Raw genomic sequence first — 21,771 nt, forward strand, 5'->3', positions numbered from 1 at the left:
TTGTGTGACAAAACTGCACATTTTAAAGTGGCCTTTTATCATCCCAGCACAAGGTGCACCAGTGTAATGATCATGCCGTTTAATCAGTTTCTTGATATGCCACACCTGTCAGGTGGATGGATTATCTTGGCAAAGGAGAAATGCCTACTAACAGGGATGTAAACACATTTGTGCACAACATTTGAGAGAAATAAGATTTTTGTGTGTTTGGAATTTATTTTTGTATTTTTTTACAGCTCATGAAACACGGGACCAACACTTTACATGTTACACTTTACATATTTTTCAGTGTAGTTTGAGAGAATGAAATAAAGCATGCTTATTGATGGCAACATAATCCATGTAACATTTTACCTCTAGTGCAGATAAGCTTGAGTGATGGTATTTGTCACATCCCTCATATGCTCACTCGCATTTGTTTGCAATCATTCCAGAGGAGCCTTGTGTGGTCTCTGCTGCTCAAAACAATCCATTAGTGTAGCCAGTAATGTGGGAGGTTCACGCAAGCTGTAAGGAGGAGGTTTCTTACCAGCTTTGAGAAAGAAGTATAACGAAACAACTGTTAGATCTCCATCTAGGGCTCAAATCTATGCGTAGGAACGCCATTAGCCTGAAGCCTCTCATTCTTAGAAGTTTGGATACAGATATTTTGACAAGATAGTAATGAACAGATTCTCATTTTGAAGAGTGATTAAACCCACTCATTCACAATTCCCATAGCCCATCCTCTCATATGCCAAATGCTAGAACAGGGTATAATTTGACAATCAGGATGTGTAGAGAAATAGAGTGAATCCAGTGTGAATCAGTGGTTCTTTCTTGGACAGCTTCTTCTCTTCCAATTGGTGCTGCTGCCTCCGCCCCAGAGCAGCTCTGTCAGCTCAGATCACCACAGCTCCCCGTCTCCGGATCAGCAACACGTTCAGCTAGCGTCCTCGCATCCTGGCTTGCGTCCCAATTGGCACCCTATTACCTGCATAGTGCACTACTTTTGACCAGAGCCTAGTGGTCCTGGTCAAACGTAGTGCACTATGTAGGGAATAGGGTGATTTGGGACATTTATGGTAAGTAACCCAGAGCTCTTAACAGAGTCTATGAACCAGCAGAAAGGACAAGGTTTAATCACTAACAGCAAAACATAGGCTGTAACAAATATACCTGTAGTGGGGTCTCCTTGATTGTATTAGCTTTCCTCTAACTTTTTTTCTCTCTCCATTTGTGTTTAGGGATTCTTCTATCTACCTAATTAATAGTCATTGGTATTAGCATTGGAAACGACCATGGTGGTGCCCTTCAAAATGAGTTCATGGGCAAGTCTCATCAATGACGAAATGAGTCATAGAAGGTGCTGTATTGTTTACTCATCATGATCTCATGACATACATGTACCCAGACATTAAACAAAGCATCATTCAATAGCATGTTGCTAATATATAAAAATGTTTTTATGCAACCTTATAAAATGTCCCCCCATGGTGGGAGGGTATAGCGGTGAGAACGCAGCTAATGGAAAGATATATTTGACCATAAAGGCAAACATTTTGTTCTCATAAGGACATACAGCCTTGTAGCCTAGTCCCAAATCTGTTTGTGCTCTTGCCAACTCCATGGCTGTCCATGTTAAACCAACAACAATGCGTATGGCACTTAGCCTGACAATGAGTGACAAGGAGTTGACATGAAAACACAGACAGACAGACATTCAGGCTAATCAATACAGGGATACATCACTAATGTTCATGAAAGCTATGGCATTTAATATACACATAGGTTACGCCCTAAATTACACCCTATTCCTATTTTGTGCACTACTTTTGAACAGAGCTGGTCAAAACTGTTGCACTACGTAGGGAATAGTGTGCCATTTGGGAAGCATACCTGGCAATAGGATGTGGAATAAATAATTACGATTAAATAGCAAGTATTAGGCACTTAACATTTTGATTGACTACTGTACATCAATGACAAACATGCCCCCCAAAAAACACACACAATCCTGGCAGTATTTTACATGGCAAATACATGACGTCATCTGAAATCTCTTAGGTGATCAGGGAATAACCTTAAAGTAGATATAACCTTTGGGAATCATTTTTTACTAAACACAAAATATTTCAATGTTGGAGCCAAGGTCTTGTTCTTATGTGACCTCAAGTCTAAACAATGTTACCTTCTCAGTGAAAACACTTCTGAGGAAAAAGCCAAGCTAATCAGCATTCATTTCCTGTCTTTCTTTCATATCTACACCAAGCACCTGAAATCACGGTCTGGGTCAGTTTGGTATGCCGGATGGATGTGTGTATAGCATCCCAGACTGGAGCATTTACGTTATCTACCACAGAACTCATACCTTGAGTTAACGTTTACATGGACAACATAGCTGTATAACTTACATCAGAGAAGGCTTTGGTTGATTGCCTTGACGAATGAACACACACAAAAACAGCATACTGTAAAAGACAGAGGGAAATTACATTCACATGATGCAACAATTGATGCAACACTATACCACAATCATGTGGTATAACATTCATGGTCTTTGCAGAAAATAATTCTGAGTAATATCTCAGCAAACATGACATACCAGTACTTTGCAGAAGGTCAATACTCTTATGTACACAATGTTGTTCACCTCCTCTAAGCCCTACTCTTACGGTTCTTAGACAACTGATGCAGAAAACCTGTGTTTTTTCAACAATCTTATTTTATCATCCTTTTGATGGCAATCCAAGCAACATGTAAAATGTACACATGTAGTATAACTAATACGCATCCTTGCCCTGACAATCCTAGTTTCCTTGTAATCATGTTTTGGCAAAATTGCAATGGATTTACTAGAGCCACAGTCAGCTCGGCTAATATATCATAAAACAATGGAGGAACTCAAACCTACTGTTGAGAGTTAGAATAGCAGAATACACCAGGTGCAATTTAGAGAATGTGGTTGTGCATCAGCAGTTTGTCTCTTACAGTCACTCAATTATCCCACGTCAGCTAAAGTTTTTTAGATTGGTAAACTATTTCGAGCCAGCGATCTAAACTTGTAGTAATCATGGTTGAATTACCGACCATGGGGCCCCATTGATTTTGTTAGTCACTCTCACTCAGATATCCTATTAAAAACTGCAAACATGACTAAATGTGTAGAATTGAAGGATATTACCTTTGAACCTGAACAATTTTCTCTCTGCCCCATGGCAAAAGGAGTAGAATTGCATGAAATGAATGAAAAAAACTGCAACATTATCTCTGAGGTGAAGAGAACATTTTGCCGTTTTAAAGCTAATTTCTTGCAATTCTACACATTTTGCCAAGCCTTATGTCATGTTCATATGATATATGATATCTGAGTGAGTGAGACTAACAAAATCAAATGGGGGGGCCCCCTGGAGGACAGGGCTCTTCGGCACACTCCGTGCCCAGTCTGTAATTTGGTGATGATTACTACAGGGTTTAGATAGCTGGGTAGACTACCTTTCCCAGCAATCTAAAGAATTGAGCTGATATAGCTGGGCTAACTGAGTGACTGTCAGTGACTGACATGGCATGTGGCAAACTGCAATACATGACCATATTTCTAAATTGCAACTTGTGTATTCTACTTTGTAACCCTCAACAGTAAGTTGAAACCCCGACTGAGTTCCTACGTTTTTTTCGTTTTTGGGTTGGGGACCCCCTAGTGGCCGTGGAACCGTGGGTGTATAGGCAGAGGCATCTCTGGTCGTTAACCACAGAGTGAAATCCATTTTACTACAGGGAGAGGGAGAGAGAGAGAGGGAGAGAGAGCCATGCAGAGCACTTCTCCCTGGCATCCAGTAATGAAATGTTTACTTAAACTAACCAATTATTACAAATATTGACATTAATGCAGTATAGCCCAATTTATTCATATCTGTTCAAAAAATACCCTGTTACGCCATCTGCCATAAATTGCGGGCACAAGAAAATATAGATTTTTTCAAACCCTGTACCGGTGTCTGGGTTTTAGTAACAAACTCATTAGAATATCCTAGCGTGCCACTGTGCCAATTGTTCTGCCAATACCGTGGTCCAAGCTAACTTTTTAGTGCCCACAACTGTAGGCTGTGTGTGCTGTAGTGTGTATTTAGGCCAATACCAGAGTTCCAGAGTGTTTTAATGGAGACCGATCCCTCTTGACACGCAGCCCTCACACTACAGTGGTCTCTGACTGCAGGAAGGACTGAGCACGAGAATTACGTTGGAACTGAGCCATGTTCTCTGAGCCGTTTTTGGAGGCGTAGGTGTTGTGCTGGGTGTAGTTTCTGGCCATATGGCAGTTGAGGCACATACTCCGCCATTTTCTCTTGAGTTCCCCTTGAACCTGAAGTAGCAAGGTAAATATTATAGCACAGAGGGAAAACTAGCCCACATCTGTCACTACATTGCTTATATACATTTTCTTATAAAATGTTGTACTCATCGTTTCACTACAATGAAAACAAAGCAGACAACAATTAAAATTTACATTTGTAGTAACTGCTAACAAAATACCTTTAAACATTATATACTTTAAACATTTCTCATAATTTACACTTTTACATTTGAGTAATTTAGTACTTATCACTGTCAAGTAATTTTTTCCTCAATAAAGTTGCTATCAGCCAAGTCAGAGCCAGTAAGCGGGAAAAAAATCCAGTGCGAGTGTTAGTTCACAAATGTGTTTTTGTTTTGTATTTTCGGGGGGGCAATGTTGATTCCAATGCTTCCCACAGTTGTGTCAAGTTGGCTGGATGTCCTTTGGGTGGTGGACCATTCTTGATCCACACGGGAAACTGTTGAGTGAAAAACTCAGCAGCGTTGCAGTTCTTGATGCAAACCAGTGTGCCTGGCACCTACTTCCATACCCTGTTCAAAGGCACTTAAATATTGTTGTCTTACCCATTCACCCTCTGAATGGAACATATACCAAATCCATGTCTAAATTGTCTCAAGGCTTAAAAATCCTTCTTTAACCTGTCTCCTCCCCTTCATCTACACTGATATAAGGAGGGGTGTGGGGAGGGGGGGGGGGTTATTTAAGATATTGTTAAAAGAGGTAGGGTTTCAGTTTTTGAAAGATGGGCAGGGACTCTGCTGTCCTAGCTTCAGGGGGGAAACTGGTTCCCCCATTAGGATGCCAAGGCAAGAGCTTGGACTGGGCTGAGCTGAGCGGGAGCTGCCCTCCCGTAGGGGTGGAAGGGCTAAGAGACCAGAGGTGGCAGAACGGAGTACTCAGGTTGGGGTGTAGGGTTTGAGCAGAGCCCGAAGGTAGGGAGGTGCAGTTCCTCTTGCTGCTCCGTAGGAAAGTACCATGGTCTTCCAGTGGAGTACACAGAGGAGCGGGGTGACATGGGAGAACTTGGGTAGCTTGAACACAGGAAGGCTGCAGCGTTCTGGATAAGTTGCAAGGGTTTGATTGCAACAGGCGGGGAGCCCAGCCAACAGCAAGTTGCAATAGTCCAGACGGGTGATGACAAGTGCCTGGATTAGGACCTGCGCTGCTTCCTGTGTGAAGTAGGGTTGTACTCTACGGATGTTGTAGAGCATCAACCTGCAGGAGCGAGTCACTGCTTTGATGTTTTCAGAGAACAACAGGGTGTAGTCCAGGGTCACGCCAACGTTCTTTGCACTCTGGGAGCGGGACACTGGAGTTGTCAACCGCAGAGCTGCTTCGTCTTGTCGAGGTTGAGGTCAATTACAATGATGTACACAACAGCTTTTACAAAAGCCTGCACGTTGCTTCTCATCTATCCTAATTTGTGCCAAGGAGGACTTTGTCAACACTGATTCAACACTAATCATTTACGTTGTTGTGCGTCTTCTTAACTGGGCCATCAGTGCCCAAGGCAACCTATTCATTCCAGAATAAAATGCAATTAAGAGCAATCAAGGCGAGAGCTTACCTCACTGTTTAAGAAACAGTACAGGATGGCAACCACCAGGCCCTGTCAACAGAACAGAAAGTCTTCAAAATGAGAAACAACCAAAAACAATCCAAAATAAAAATGCCCCAAATATAGCCAAAATGTATTGTGATATAGATTAAAATATCCTAAAAGGATCAGTTTTACCTGAAAGGATCCGATAGCAAGGTCAAAGAAGATTTTATAATTTTCCATGGATTCATTGAGAGACACAAAGACAACGTAATGGATGCCAAACAGGGGGATCAGCAGGAGAGTGGATTTGGCCAACCTCCTGAAACCAGACACACAATATTACAGAGACACTCTATGGAGGGGACCTAGAGACTACACTGTTATACAATCACATACACCGAGTATAGTCAACATTGGGAACACCTTCCTAATATTGAGTTGCACCTCCCCTTTTGCCCTCAGAACAGCCTCAATTAGTTGTGTCATGGACTCTACAAGGTGTCGAAAGCATTCCAAAGGGATGCTGGCCATTGTTGATTCCAATGCTTCCCACAGTTGTGTCAAGTTGGCTGGATGTCCTTTGGGTGGTGGACCATTCTTGATACACACAGGAAACTGTTGAGTGAAAAACTCAGCAGCGTTGCAGTTCTTGATGCAAACCAGTGTGCCTGGCACCTACTTCCATACCCTGTTCAAAGGCACTTAAATATTTTTGTCTTACCCATTCATTCTCTGAATGGCACATATACAAAATCCATGTCTAAATTGTCTAAAGGCTTAAAAATCCTTCTTTAACCTGTCTCCTCCCCTTCATCTACACTGATTGAAGTGGATTTAACAAGTGACATCAATAAGGGATCATAGCTTCCACCTGGATTCACCTGGTCAGTCTATGTCATGGAAAGTGCATGTTTTGTATACGCAGTGTATAATTTAATAGTAATTGTTGTTAATACGTCCACAAAACGTTGGTGTTTACCCATTAAATGATAGGGAGCATATAAGGCAGGGATGGGCAACTCTGATGGGGGTGGGGGCCACAAAAAAATCTAAACTAACCATGAGGGGCCACAGTGGCTTGTGCAGTCAGAGCCTTTTGAGGTACCCATGTTGTTTGCGCTGCTGTGAGAGTAACCCATAGTGCACTATGAAGGGAATAGGGTACCATTTCAGACACATCCTAAATCGTGAAGGGGCCCTGACTGCTAAGTGCCAACCAAGGTGGACTTTCCTGTAGCAGTAGACAGCAGCTCATCCAGTCTTAGTGTCGCCAGCCGCTTCTCAGCCCTTAAATCCACTCACAGGCAAGATGGGAATATTTCTCCCTGAAGGCAAATACATGCTGTGCTGACCACCTTTATAGCTTAGCCGAATCTAGTGTCACTCTACAGTGTAGTTCGCACAATAGAACAATAGGCTGCCTATCTATGTCTTTTGCTTGAGAAGTCAACTAAAATACCATATGTCAGAGTGACATACAAAGGCATACTGAAACATTTGAGCACTTAATTTCTCCATTCAGGAATGTTGACGCTGAGTATTCATGGTCTGTTGCCTGAGTGCAGTAACACATAGGTCTCCCTGTTTTGTGACTGACTGAGCACAACAACACATACCTGTATTGTGACTGACTGAGCACAACAACACATACCTGTTTTGTCACTGACCGAGCACAACAACACATACCTGTATTGTGACTGACTGAGCACAACAACACATACCTATTTTGTGACTGACTGAGCACAACAACACATACCTGTATTGTGACTGACTGAGCACAACAACACATACCTGTATTGTGACTGACTGAGCACAACAACACATACCTGTATTGTGACTGACTGAGCACAACAACACATACCTGTATTGTGACTGACTGAGCACAACAACACATACCTGTATTGTGACTGACTGAGCACAACAACACATACCTGTTTTGTGACTGACTGAGCACAACAACACATACCTGTTTTGTGACTGACTGAGCACAACAACACATTCCTGCTTTGTGACTGACTGAGCACAACAACACATACCTGCTTTGTGACTGACTGAGCACAACAACACATTCCTGCTTTGTGACTGACCGAGCACAACAACACATTCCTGCTTTGTGACTGACCGAGCACAACACATACCTGTATTGTGACTGACTGAGCACAACAACACATACCTATTTTGTGACTGACTGAGCACAACAACACATACCTGTATTGTGACTGACTGAGCACAACAACACATACCTGTTTTGTGACTGACTGAGCACAACAACACATACCCTTTTTGTGACTGACTGAGCACAACAACACATACCCTTTTTGTGACTGACTGAGCACAACAACACATACCCTTTTTGTGACTGACCGAGCACAACAACACATACCCTTTTTGTGACTGACCGAGCACAACAACACATACCTGTATTGTGACTGGTCGTTGCCACCCACATCAGGACACCTCAGCTTCTGAACCAGAATCCTTATAATACTGATGAACAGGAGGAAGTTCACCTGGAAACCCAGTCAGCATATATTGACATACAGTATGTTGTATATTTAGGGAAATTTGGTTACTGCAATTCTTTTTAAGGGCAGTTAACTCAGCTATAACCAGCGTTGGTATACATTGAGGGATGTGTTATGCAATCAGATAAGACGGCAGTACTTAGTTCCATATAAATCATCCCATATAAATCACCTGTTGTAAAATACAATGACAGTTCGATAAAGCTAGTTCAACCTTGAACTACATCCAGGCCAGCATCAATTCACACGCATGCAGAGCATCTAGGTTTAACATGCTCTTGCCGTTACAGTCCTATCAGCTCCCCAGTATGCGCTGGCTACCTAACATGACAGATTGGAATATTCTCTGTGTGGCATATACTTATCTCCTGGACACATTCTGTTAGTTATTGCTTGGGATGTAGCAGGGGTTTGATCCTGCATGTGGCAAAGAACATTAAAACAGCAGCAACCGAGAAGGATAAATGATATATACCCACCATGATGGAGAAGCCTATGGGTACATTGATCACCCACTTGGGGATTGGGTTATCATTCTGTTCCCAGCATCTGAAGGAATAGGAAATGATACCCATACGAAGATGTTAGTCAACACGTGCCATGCATCCCTGGCCATACTAACCTAAGTACAGCACTCCTAGGTTCCTGCATTTCTAGGGAGTTTTTCCTAGCCACCGTGCTTCTACATCTGCATTGCTTGCTGTTTGGGGTTTTAGGCTGGGTTTCTGTATAGCACTTTGTGACATCGGCTGTAAAAAGGGCTTGATAAATACATTTGATTGATTGATTGAGCACTTTGAACTGGTTTAAACTGATTTGAGAAATAAATTAAAATGACAAAGGTTGCCAATGCTTCATTAACTTTATAATCACAATCAAATTATTTCATGCAGTCCAAGACAAACAGCACATCTACATTAAGTCTGGCAACAAGCACATGCACAGATTGGGTTCAACCAGTGCCCAAACACCTGCCCTTTTCCCCTCTTATGAAAAAGTGCCCACGCAGCTCATTGATCATTTACATGTTATTATTTAAAAAAATATAAAACATTTAAAAAATATATATATGAATAATATTCCCTATTTTACCCCAAATTTTATCATAATATCCAATTGGTAGTTACGACCTTATCTAAATGCTGCAACTCCCAATGGGCTAGAAAGAGATGAAGGTCGAGACGTGAAACATAACCCGCCAAGCCGCACTGCTTCTTAACACACTGCTCGCTTAACCCTGAAGTCAGCCGCACCAATGTGTCAGAGGAAACACCGTTCGACTGAACGAAGCCAGCTTGCAGGCGCCCGGCCCACCACAAGGAGCGCGTTGAGCCTACGAAAGCCCTGCTGGTCAAACCCTACCCTAACCCAGACAGTGCTGGACCAATTGTGCACCGCCCTTTGGTGTTCACGGTCACAGCCCCAGGCTGTAGTACCTTAGACCACTGCACCATGCAGGTCTCTTAGAATATTTTTCTTAATTTTAAACGTAACAAATTGCGCATTAAAATTAGGTCATTTCATAAACTCTTGAATCTCAGAAAATACCCCCCCCATCTGACTTGCATGCGGTGGCCACTGGCTGCCTACATCATCATTCGCTCTCTGGTTGTCTCCAGGCCTAGGAGTCACTGGTTTGCTTACAATGTTTGATGAGTGAGTGTGTTGTACCAGAAAATATTAGAACGATTTTCTTTTTTTGGGGTGCGAGGGGGGGGCTGCCCTTATTTTGAGCACTGCCCCCGAAATGTCTGCGCACGGCCCTGTCTGGCAATCACAAATGAAAAGAATCCACTACCCTACCAACCATGTACATTTATGCTTTCCAAGGTGACTTACCCAGTATCCTCAAAATAAACCCTTGTTATAGCCCATGCAGAAACAAACACGGTTGGGAATCCTGAAATACAGATGGAGAATTCACTGAATACAATCTCATAGCGCAAATGGTTTGGATGTACTGTATGTTCCTCACTGTTTTTGATACATTGGATATATATTAATGACTAGCTTACCCCAGCCGATGAGAAGATAAACGATGAAGTGTCTATTTTCAGAGAAGATGACAATCAGGAGCGTATGGAGGTAGAGGCCCTCGACCAGCAACCAGAAGAAGTTGGCCATGATAAAGTATTGAAAAATCACCAGGCTTGCCTTGCATCCAATCTGGAACAACATTGTAGTACATCACTTGTGCTGCTATACAAAGAGAAACTACAGGACACTCAACACAAATAACAAAAGTGTATCTATATGGAAACTGAATTCCGTGTCCTTATTCTGATAGAAATTAGTGGTTACCAGATCTTTGTCTAAAATATACCCACACCAACACAATCGGAGTGAAATGAATGAGCAACAATCAAAATGTGTCCAACGGAAACTGAATTCCGTACCTCAATTTCAAAGAAGTGAAAGAAACATGTTTCATAGCAAATCTACACAAATAAAGTTGAAGTCAGAAGTTTACATACACCTTAGCCAAATACATTTAAATTTTCACAATTCCTGGCATTTAATCCAAGTAAAAATTCCCTGTCTTAGGTTAGTTAGGATCACAACTTTATTTTAAGAATGTGAAATATCAGTATAATAGTAGAGAGAATGATTTATTTCAGCTTTTATTTCTGTCATCACATTCCCAGTGGGTCAGAAGTTTACATGCACTCAATTAGTATTTGGTAGCATTGCCTTAAAATTGTTTAACTTAGGTCAAACGTTTCGGGTAGCCTTCCACAAGCTTCCCACAATAAGTTGGGTGAATTTTGACCCATTCCTCCTGACAGAGCTGGTGTAACTGAGTCAGGTTTGTAGGCCTCCTTGCTCACACATGCTTTTTCAGTTCTGCCCACAACTTTTCTATACAATTGAGGTCAGGGCTTTGTGATGGCCACTCCAATACCTTGACTTTGCGTACTATTGTTTGTACATATGAATGTGGTACCTTCAGGCATTTGGAAATTGCTCCCAAGGATGAACCAGACTTGTGGAGGTCTACAATTTTTTTCGGAGGTCTTGGCTGATTTCTTTTGATTTTCCCATGATGTCAAGCAAAGAGGCACTGAGTTTGAAGGTAGGCCTTGAAATATATCCACAGGTACAACTCCAATTGACTCAAATTATGTCAATTAGCCTACCAGAAGCTTCTAAAGCCATAATCTTCTGGGTTTTTCCAAGCTATTTAAAGGCACAGTCAACTTAGTGTATGTAAACCTGACTGCCTGGAATTGTGATACTGTGAATTATAAGTTAAATAATCTGTAAACAATTGTTGGAAAAAATACTTGTGTCATGCACAAAGTAGATGTCCTAACCGACTTGCCAAAACTATAGTTTGTTAACAAGAAATTTGTGGAGTGGTTGAAAAACGAGTTAATGACTCCAACATAAGTGTACGTAAACTTCCAACTTCAACTGTACATCTATACAAATACATATCAGTTGGAATTGTCAATGATCTATAAGAACCAGAGGTATACAGGCTGATGAACAACCTGACTCACCAGTGAAGGTTGCTCAGAGCACTGATTGCGAGAGAAGAGGATGTCGTCCTTCACAAGGACTGCCACCGCTCTCAGGATGAAGGAAAAGAAGAGGTTGAGGTGAATGTAGTTCCGCGTGCAGTGGAGTTTTCTATAGAGTGGAAGAAATGATTTATCAGAGGATCTCTGGTGATTTATCAGAGGATCTCTGCTGTGTCACAATACCCTGCTGCTTCTCTCGACAGTGAGTGACTAAGACTGTTTCCCAAATAGCACCTTATTTCCTACAGTATATGATGCACTACATTTGACCACTATATAGGAAATAGGGTGTCTTTTGGGACTCATCCTAACTCTCACCTGAATAGACAGAGGATGGCGCTCCCGGTTGTGAGGGCGATCAAAGACAAACTGTGGCCCAGCGTATACAGCGTCTTCACCACCGTAAAGAAGACAAGCTATAGGTGAGAGAACATACTGTACAGTCATTGGCAGTATCAAAGCTGTATATATAATTTATCTCAGATGGGCATTCACTTCAGCACCATAGAAGAAGAGTCAGGAGAAAGAACATACAGGGCACAGGCCCAGCGCATGGATCACTTTCAGAATGGACTGATCCTAACACCAAATGACAGATGTAAAATCATATAATTATCATCAGCAACATCAACATGTTGAAACTGAAAGACTGTAGGATCTTTAGAAACATAATTTTCAGAGTCACAAAAGTGTACTTTAGAGACGGTGTTTAAAAACATTGGGGAGAAAAACATGTACCGAGCATTACTGTCAGAAAGAGCCTTCCCCTGAAAGGAGCCATTGTAAGTACAGTGCCTTTTCTGCTAATCATTCAACCCACTCAAAGAGTGATCCACAGATTCAAACAGATTCAAATCTGTCAATAAAATGACCTGCTCGAATTTGCCCTCTTATCTTGTTTCCCCAGGAAATTAGTCAAAGGTTTGATTTCCCCCTCTTTCACTACAGTCGAGTGAAAAACAAAGAGACTTCCTCTAAAACAAATGTCAGACAAGGACCGTACCAACCCACCAATGCTCGCAGTCATTCCTTTGAGGCAGTGCCAAATTGACATTCTCTTAGTAAAACAGTCACTCTTTCTAAAAGCATTGAGTGAGCTCCTATCCTGTAGCAGTGACATCTCTTCTCCACCTGCACTTCACACTTTCCATTGCTCATTGTTCTACAAAACGTGGACGCACGCACACACTTCCTACAGAACGAATGTATCCCTATAGACAGTTGTAAACAGTGAAATGACAGATACAGTCAATTTGAAGAAAAGGTCCATTTGTTTCGATACTGCATCTCCTCCAAAAGATTTTAAAGAAAACGTTGTGTACATTTAGTTGCTAAAAACACCCCAATTGATTACATGGAATACATCTTCACTACGAAGCACGTATCAAAACTGCAAGGTGTCTTCAGTACACTTTCCAAGCGTATTCAGATGGAACTGTTGGAAGTTATCCATGGGAAATGCCTAACACCTATCAACCAATAAGCATCCAGGATCCAAACTACCCATTTTATTCTACATAATGATACCTCAAATAAATAATTAGCCACAGCAAAACTGTGTCATGAATTTTGTCTAATTGGCAGGGCTCATCATGTCAAAGGGGCAATCAACATCTGTCCCGCTAATCTGCTCATCTGTATCACCAAAAATAGCCTTTGATCGTACAAATATTGTTTTTTAAAATAGCTTTAAGGTATGAGAGGAACAAGTGAGAGTCCTAAATGTTTCCCCTTTAGGAGACTTTGCCACTTCTGACTGTCACAGGTACTGAATTGGCTCTCCAGGGCGTCATGTTGTTCTGAGGAAATTGCCTTTAGAGGACACACAGCATGCAACTGATGTACTGCATATGATAGACACAACCTAGTATACTGTCAAACTTACATAATTGCTTCAGTAAGAATGTATATGAATCTATTCATCTATTATCACGGAGGTATCACACGTAATATATATTAAGGTTACATTAGGTTTGAACACCACACATCAAACATCATAACTCACCTTCAAATACAACTATAAGAAAAGATTATGTTAAATAGCCTGGTGCCAGATCTGTTTGTGCTCTTGCCAACTCTATTGTTGTCATTGTCAAGCCAAACATAACAATGAGTGACAAGGAGATGGCATGAAAGCACAAACAGACTGGCACTCAGGCAAGAGGTTACATCCCAAAGGCAGGGTCCCAAAGAGCTTGCAGTATATTGGTAATGGCAGTGGGCATCGTTTGGTACTTCTTGCCCCTCCACCACCTTCAAGAATTCCTTGCTTCACTACTAGTTGCAGCCCAAAATGTATGAACTACAGGTGTGAAACAAGTCATTGAGGAAACATCTATTGTGTCATATCTATTTTTCATAGTGAGAAGATGAACTTTCCTTTCCGAAAGACTGGACTGGCCTTAAAACAGACGGACCGGTGGAAAGGCCACACAGCTAAAGGAAAACCTTTCAATACATTTAATATTCCATATTTTTTCAGCTGGAGATAAGCACAGTGCCAATGGTGGCCCTGTGATCCAGACCAGAGGCGCATCTTGGATAACCACCAACAGAAGAGAGAGAAAGTGAGCACAATAGGCTATTCAAAGGTACTGACATTCATGCCCCAATCTGAATAAAACAAGTGAATGGGAGGGAATCATTGATGGATCCTTTTTGTCTTCTTCTAATGCCTCTTAAGGGGAAAGTAATCCAAAAGTAAATCACATTTACAAAGTAACCTACCCAACCCTGGTTGGGAGTATTATTTAAATTATCTCAGTTTGATTTTCCTTTTTCAGGTCTCATCTCTGATCAAATGCTGGGCAGTGGAATAGCAGTATGACTCTCTTACTTGCTTGGCCTCTTACTAACATCTGCTGTAGTGGGCCAACCAGGAGGACAGTAACTCGGAGTCTGCATCCAAAATGTCACCCAATTGACCACCAGGGTTAGGTAGGTTACCTGTCCAAAATTGTAATCAGTAACATAACTTTGGATTATCCAAACTCAGTAATGTAAACAGATTACATTCAGTTACTTTTGGATTACTTTCCCCTTAAGAGGCATCAGAAGAAGACAAAAAGGATCCATCAAACACATTTGGTGTGTCATCATAGTGGTCTCTGACTTGTGGTCAGACTCCCTCAGGTGGAACAAACTTAAACGTGCACATTTTTCCAATGCTGAATTGAATGTCACTGAGAAAACAGAAAGGTGTTTTGAATTTAAAAATAATCCAATATGTAATCTGTAATCAGATGACAATATTTTTGCTGGTAACGTTACAGAATACAGTTAGTTTTGTAATCAGATTACATGTAACTGATTACTTGTATTCAGTTCAGTTACTCCCCAACCCTGTTCTACCTCAGGGCTCTGGTTAAAAGCAGTGCACTATAGGGAATATGGTGCCATTTGGGACACAGCCTGGTACAATGTTTAGATTGAGGAGACAGCTGGGTGCCACAGTGAACAGGATGTTTTATTTAGCCTTTAAGGCGCCTGTGTTTCATCTGTATTTCAAGTCATCAGGTGGAAGTGAGCACACACACGCACACACTGCAGTACACCTTCCCTATCAAAACAGACCCAGGACAGAATTTCAATGCATTTAGCAAAGGGTTCTTAGCAAAGGGTTCTACTGCTAGTTTTCATTACCAGCATGAGGGCCTTGATACTCAGAAATCAGACCAAACAAAATCTAATTTTATATCATATAAAACCATGGAAAAATCTCTCACACAAGAACATTGTCATTGTTTCTCTCTCTGAGGTCCAACGTATCAACACCTTCATTGCAATATCTAATATATGATAGAGTACTGTATTGGATTTCCAAATAAATCTACTTTCAAGTCATATCGTGTAGTGTCTTGGTCAATCTAAGAACAATGATACAACACCAGAGAGACAATAGATGTAGAGATCTAGAACTTAAAGAACATCACCCTGCTTACCCTATCATCCTTTTCTTCTGCCCCACACACACTGCTGATGTTGGGGAAAACATCAGACCATCCGTCCGCTGTACAGTTCTTGTTTATGTTTCCTGTGGACAGGAGAAAAACGTTGTTTTTGCCAGTTAAATGTTTCTATTGCCTCTTCTCTAAAACCTTTATAAATGGTTATCCAGACCCATTATTCCTTTCATAAATCATAGTCAAAGAAACATGCAGCATGTTTGGAGATGTTTGGATTTGATTTCTCTGGTGAGTTTGATGAAAGATTTTTCTTTAGCCAAGATTATCCTCCATTGTTTTCACAGATAGTAAGCCCAATCAAGCTGACTGAAATATTGGCTTCACACACAACCCCAAAGTGAATTGCTGTGATCCCTTTTTGAGCATGACAGATGATGGCTTCCATTAAAGTTTCATTCATCAGGCTCTTGTTTACAGTATTATCATATATTTTGAAGGCTGTTTTTATATCAATATGTGCATTGACATCCGGTTTGGAGCGAGCGGTCGCATTTGCATTCGCTCTGCAGGTAGTATAACTTTTCATTACATTTCATTACATTTCATTATAGTACAACGGTTTAATTTGTCTAACCTTAGCAATTTCTTCTTAGCTAGCTACTTAGCCGTCTGTGTATAAAAGATAATTGCGCAATTATCGTATTCCGTCGTCTATCGTAGTCCACACTGCTATCTGCCCAGCAGCTAGCAAACGTCCACCGTCTACCGAATAGTAGTATAACTTTTCATTACATTTCATTATAGTACAACGGTCTGATTTTCATTTTCATTACAGTACAACGGTTTGATTTGTTTGATCTTAGCTAGCTACATAGCCGTCTTTGCATCAAACATAATTGTGTAGTCATTGAGGTTCGCCAGCCAGCTATTTTCGCCCTAACGTAACGCAACGTAGCCAACACTGCTAGCTAGCCAGCTTGCCACCGAATAGCAGCATTGTAGAAACGAGCGCATTACAACGGAACGACTTGATCAGTGTAGTGTTGGCTGACTACACAGTTGTCTTTGCTATCTTTGATTTGTATTTGTTCGATCTTAGCTAGCTACTTAGCTGGCTACATAGCCGTCTTTGTATCGGTGACAATTGTGTAGTTATCAAGGTTCGCTGAGGTTCGCTAGCCAGGTATTCTCGCCCTAACGTAACGTAACGTAACGTAGTCAACCCTGCTAGCTAGCCAGCTAGCCACCGATTAGCAGCACTGTAGAAACGATTACATTACAACGGAACGACTTGACTTGCGTAGTGTTAGCTAGCTACATAGTTTTCTTTGCTGTCTTTGTATCTAAGATAATTGTGTAGCTTTGAGTAATTATCGGTTAGCTAGCCAGCTATTTTTCGCCTGCCGCGCTGCCGTCCTCCTACCTAGCCAACACTGCTAGCTAGCCAACTTCTACCGAATAGCAGCACTGTAGAAACTTACATTACAACGGAACGACTTGATTAGCGTAGTGTTAGCTAGTTGTCTTTGCTGTCCTTGTATCCATGATAATTGTGTAGTTTAGAGAAATTTAGTGAAATTGTCGAGGTTACCTAGCCAGCTTCACTTTCAACAACGTAGCCACTGCTAGCCAGGCTACTTCACCAGCCAGCAGTACTATATCATTTTAGTCAATAAGATCTTGTATTTTATTTTTATTTTTTTTTGCAACGTAAGCTTAACTTTCTGAACATTCGAGACGTGTAGCCCACTTGTCATTCTAATCTCCTTTGCATTAGCGTAGCCTCTTCTGTAGCCTGTCAACCATGTGTCTGTCTATCCCTGTTCTCTCCTCTCTGCACAGACCATACAAACGCTTCACACCGCGTGGCCGCGCCCACCCTAACCTGGTGGTCCCAGCCCGCACGACCCACGTGGAGTTCCAGGTCTCCGGTAGCCTCTGGAACTGCCGATCTGCGGCCAACAAGGCAGAGCTCATCTCAGCCTATGCGTCCCTCCAGTCCCTCGACTTCCTGGCACTGACGGAAACATGGCTCACCACAGATAACACTGCTACTCCTACTGCTCTCTCTTCGTCTGCCCACGTGTTCTCGCACACCCCGAGACCTTCTGGTCAGCGGGGTGGTGGCACCGGGATCCTCATCTCTCCCAAGTGGTCATTCTCTCTTTCTCCCCTTACCCATCTGTCTATCGCCTCCTTTGAATTCCATGCTGTCACAGTTACCAGCCCTTTCAAGCTTAACATCCTTATCATTTATCGCCCTCCAGGTTCCCTTGGAGAGTTCATCAATGAGCTTGATGCCTTGATAAGCTCCTTTCCCGAGGACGGCTCACCTCTCACAGTTCTGGGTGACTTTAACCTCCCCATGTCTACCTTTGACTCATTCCTCTCTGCCTCCTTCTTTCCACTCCTCTCCTCTTTTGACCTCACCCTCTCACCTTCCCCCCCTACTCACAAGGCAGGCAATACGCTTGACCTCATCTTTACTAGATGCTGTTCTTCCACTAACCTCATTGCAACTCCCCTCCAAGTCTCCGACCACTACCTTGTATCCTTTTCCCTCTCGCTCTCATCCAACACTTCCCACACTGCCCCTACTCGGATGGTATCGTGCCGTCCCAACCTCCGCTCTCTCTCCCCCGCTACTCTCTCCTCTTCCATCCTATCATCTCTTCCCTCTGCCCAAACCTTCTCCAACCTATCTCCTGATTCTGCCTCCTCAACCCTCCTCTCCTCCCTTTCTGCATCCTTTGACTCTCTATGTCCCCTATCCTCCAGGCCGGCTCGGTCCTCCCCTCCCGCTCCGTGGCTCGACGACTCATTGCGAGCTCACAGAACAGGGCTCCGGGCAGCCGAGCGGAAATGGAGGAAAACTCGCCTCCCTGCGGACCTGGCATCCTTTCACTCCCTCCTCTCTACATTTTCCTCTTCTGTCTCTGCTGCTAAAGCCACTTTCTACCACTCTAAATTCCAAGCATCTGCCTCTAACCCTAGGAAGCTCTTTGCCACCTTCTCCTCCCTCCTGAATCCTCCTCCCCCTCCCCCCCCCCTCCTCCCTCTCTGCAGACGACTTCGTCAACCATTTTGAAAAGAAGGTCGACGACATCCGATCCTCGTTTGCTAAGTCAAACGACACCGCTGGTTCTGCTCACACTGCCCAACCCTGTGCTTTGACCTCTTTCTCCCCTCTCTCTCCAGATGAAATCTCGCGTCTTGTGACGGCCGGCCGCCCAACAACCTGCCCGCTTGACCCTATCCCCTCCTCTCTTCTCCAGACCATTTCCGGAGACCTTCTACCTTACCTCACCTCGCTCATCAACTCATCCTTGACCGCTGGCTACGTCCCTTCCGTCTTCAAGAGAGCGAGAGTTGCACCCCTTCTGAAAAAACCTACACTCGATCCCTCCGATGTCAACAACTACAGACCAGTATCCCTTCTTTCTTTTCTCTCCAAAACTCTTGAACGTGCCGTCCTTGGCCAGCTCTCCTGCTATCTCTCTCAGAATGACCTTCTTGATCCAAATCAGTCAGGTTTCAAGACTAGTCACTCAACTGAGACTGCTCTTCTCTGTATCACGGAGGCGCTCCGCACTGCTAAAGCTAACTCTCTCTCCTCTGCTCTCATCCTTCTAGACCTATCGGCTGCCTTCGATACTGTGAACCATCAGATCCTCCTCTCCACCCTCTCCGAGTTGGGCATCTCCGGCGCGGCCCACGCTTGGATTGCGTCCTACCTGACAGGTCGCTCCTACCAGGTGGCGTGGCGAGAATCTGTCTCCTCACCACGCGCTCTCACCACTGGTGTCCCCCAGGGCTCTGTTCTAGGCCCTCTCCTATTCTCGCTATACACCAAGTCACTTGGCTCTGTCATAACCTCACATGGTCTCTCCTATCATTGCTATGCAGACGACACACAATTAATCTTCTCCTTTCCCCCTTCTGATAACCAGGTGGCGAATCGCATCTCTGCATGTCTGGCAGACATATCAGTGTGGATGACGGATCACCACCTCAAGTCCAATTTTTTCATACTGTTAGTGTTAGTTTCATCAGCTGTTGTACAATATGATTTTTTTTTATTCTACTGGGCCTTTAAAAGATATTCAGACAGACTTTTCAAGGGAAAATAGATGTAATTTTGAGAGACAGGTTTTTGACAAAAACCACTCACTCTGGGAAGAACAATCAATTGTTCAATGCTTGATTCAAAGGAGCCTTCGACTTAGTCGGTTGAATATTGAATGTGTTTCTTCTCTTGGGTTTGGCATTCCACAGAGGTCTAGATGAGAGAATGTGTCTGGAGATATAATCTGCTCTGTGGCAGGGACAGACAGGGGCAGGGGGAGAATGTAAGCGGAACAGAGGATGTGAGAGCCTGTGTTTATTCTCTCTGTGTTATTCTCGAGGAGACAACGATGACTGTCCCAAATGGCACCCTATTCCTCACAGTGCACTACTTTTGACCAGAGTCTTATCGGCCCTGGTCAAAAGTAGCGCACTATATAGGGAATAGGGTGCCATTTGGAACGTAGACGATGGCAGTGCCTGAACCCAGTGTGCAACGTCCTGTAATATACTTTGCCACATACTATGTATAACCACAGGCCTCTTTCTTTCTTTCTCCACTTCTGTGATCGGAATGAGCATGTCTCACTCCATTAGTCTACTCTACACAGACCCTGCCACAGCAGCCTGCCTAGCCGTAGGTTTGACGAGTGCTATAGGGCTCCCCAGAGGTTTCTGTTACAAAGAAGCCTTCCAAGCCAATTTACATGCCCAACTCATCCTTTCCAAATCAAGAGGTATACTATACAGACAAAAGTATGTGGACACCCCTTCAAATTAGTGGATTCAGCCACATTGGTTGTCGACAGGTGTATAAAGTCGAGCACAAAGCCATGCAATGTCCATAGACAAACATTGGCAGTAGAATGGCCTGTACTGAAGAGCACAGTGACTTTCAATGTGGCACCGTCATTGGATGCCACCTTTCCAACAAGTCAGTTCGTCAAATTTCTGCCCTGCTACAGATGCCCCGGTCAACTGTAAGTGCTGTTATTGTGAAGTGGAAACGTCTAGGAGCAACACCAACTCAGCCGCTAAGTGGTAGCTCACACAAGCTCACAGAAAGGGACCGTCAGTTGCTGAAACGCGTACGACAAAAAAAAATGTCTATCCTCGGTTGTAACACTCACTACCGAGTTCCAAACTGCCTCTGGAAGCAACATCACACAACATCAACACAATAACTGTTTGTCGGGAGCTTCATTAAATGGGTTTCCATGGCCGAGCAGCCGCACACAAGCCTAAGATCACCATGCTCAATGCCAAGCATCGGCTTGAGTGGTGTAAAGCTCGCTGCCATTACACTCTGGAGCAGGGGAAACGCGTGCCTCACCATTTGGCAGTCCGTTTAGCGGATCTGGATTTGGCGGGTGCCAAGAGAACATTACCTGCCCCAATGCATAGTGCCAACTGTAAAGTTTGGTAGAGGAGGAATAATGGTCTGGGGCTGTTTCATGGTTCAGGCTAGGCTCCTTGATTCCAGTGAAGGGAAATCTTAATGCTACAGCATACAACGACATTCCAGACGATTCTGTCATTCCAACTTTGTGGCAACAGTATGGGAAAGGCCCTTTCCTGTTTCCGCATGATAATGCCCCCGTGCACAAAGCAAGGTCCATACAGAAATGGTTTGTCGAGATCGGTGTGGAAGAACTTGACTGACCTGCACAGAGCCCTGACCTCAACCCCATTGGGATGAATTGGAACGCTGACTGCGAGCCAGGCCTAATCGCCCAACATCAGTGCTCGACCTCAATAATGCTCTTGTGGCTGAATGGAAGCAAGTCCCTGCAGCAATGTTCCAACATCTAGTGGAAAGCCTTCCCAGAAGAGTGAAGGCTGTTATAGCAGCAAAAGGGGGACTAACTCCATA

The 21,771-nt window shown here is 43.2% G+C and overlaps 1 protein-coding gene across 1 annotated transcript in view; it reads right to left on the reverse strand.

The window, feature by feature from the left end:
• Positions 1-211: 211 nt before the first annotated feature.
• The window catches only part of LOC129814158 (vasoactive intestinal polypeptide receptor 2-like), a 35,428-nt gene continuing 13,868 nt past the window's right edge, over positions 212-21,771 (reverse strand). The window contains exons 4-13 of the mRNA XM_055867003.1: positions 15,870-15,961; positions 12,247-12,344; positions 11,908-12,037; positions 10,420-10,570; positions 10,244-10,304; positions 8,884-8,953; positions 8,298-8,389; positions 6,072-6,198; positions 5,904-5,945; positions 212-4,342 (exon numbers count right to left, since the gene is read on the reverse strand). Of these exons, the coding sequence (XP_055722978.1) occupies positions 4,169-4,342; positions 5,904-5,945; positions 6,072-6,198; positions 8,298-8,389; positions 8,884-8,953; positions 10,244-10,304; positions 10,420-10,570; positions 11,908-12,037; positions 12,247-12,344; positions 15,870-15,961 (1,037 nt within the window). The 3' untranslated portion in view covers positions 212-4,168. The remainder of the gene's footprint in view (positions 4,343-5,903; positions 5,946-6,071; positions 6,199-8,297; positions 8,390-8,883; positions 8,954-10,243; positions 10,305-10,419; positions 10,571-11,907; positions 12,038-12,246; positions 12,345-15,869; positions 15,962-21,771) is intronic.

This window comes from Salvelinus fontinalis, chromosome 17 (genome assembly GCF_029448725.1).
Source record: "Salvelinus fontinalis isolate EN_2023a chromosome 17, ASM2944872v1, whole genome shotgun sequence".
In the NCBI taxonomy this organism is placed as follows: domain Eukaryota; kingdom Metazoa; phylum Chordata; class Actinopteri; order Salmoniformes; family Salmonidae; genus Salvelinus; species Salvelinus fontinalis.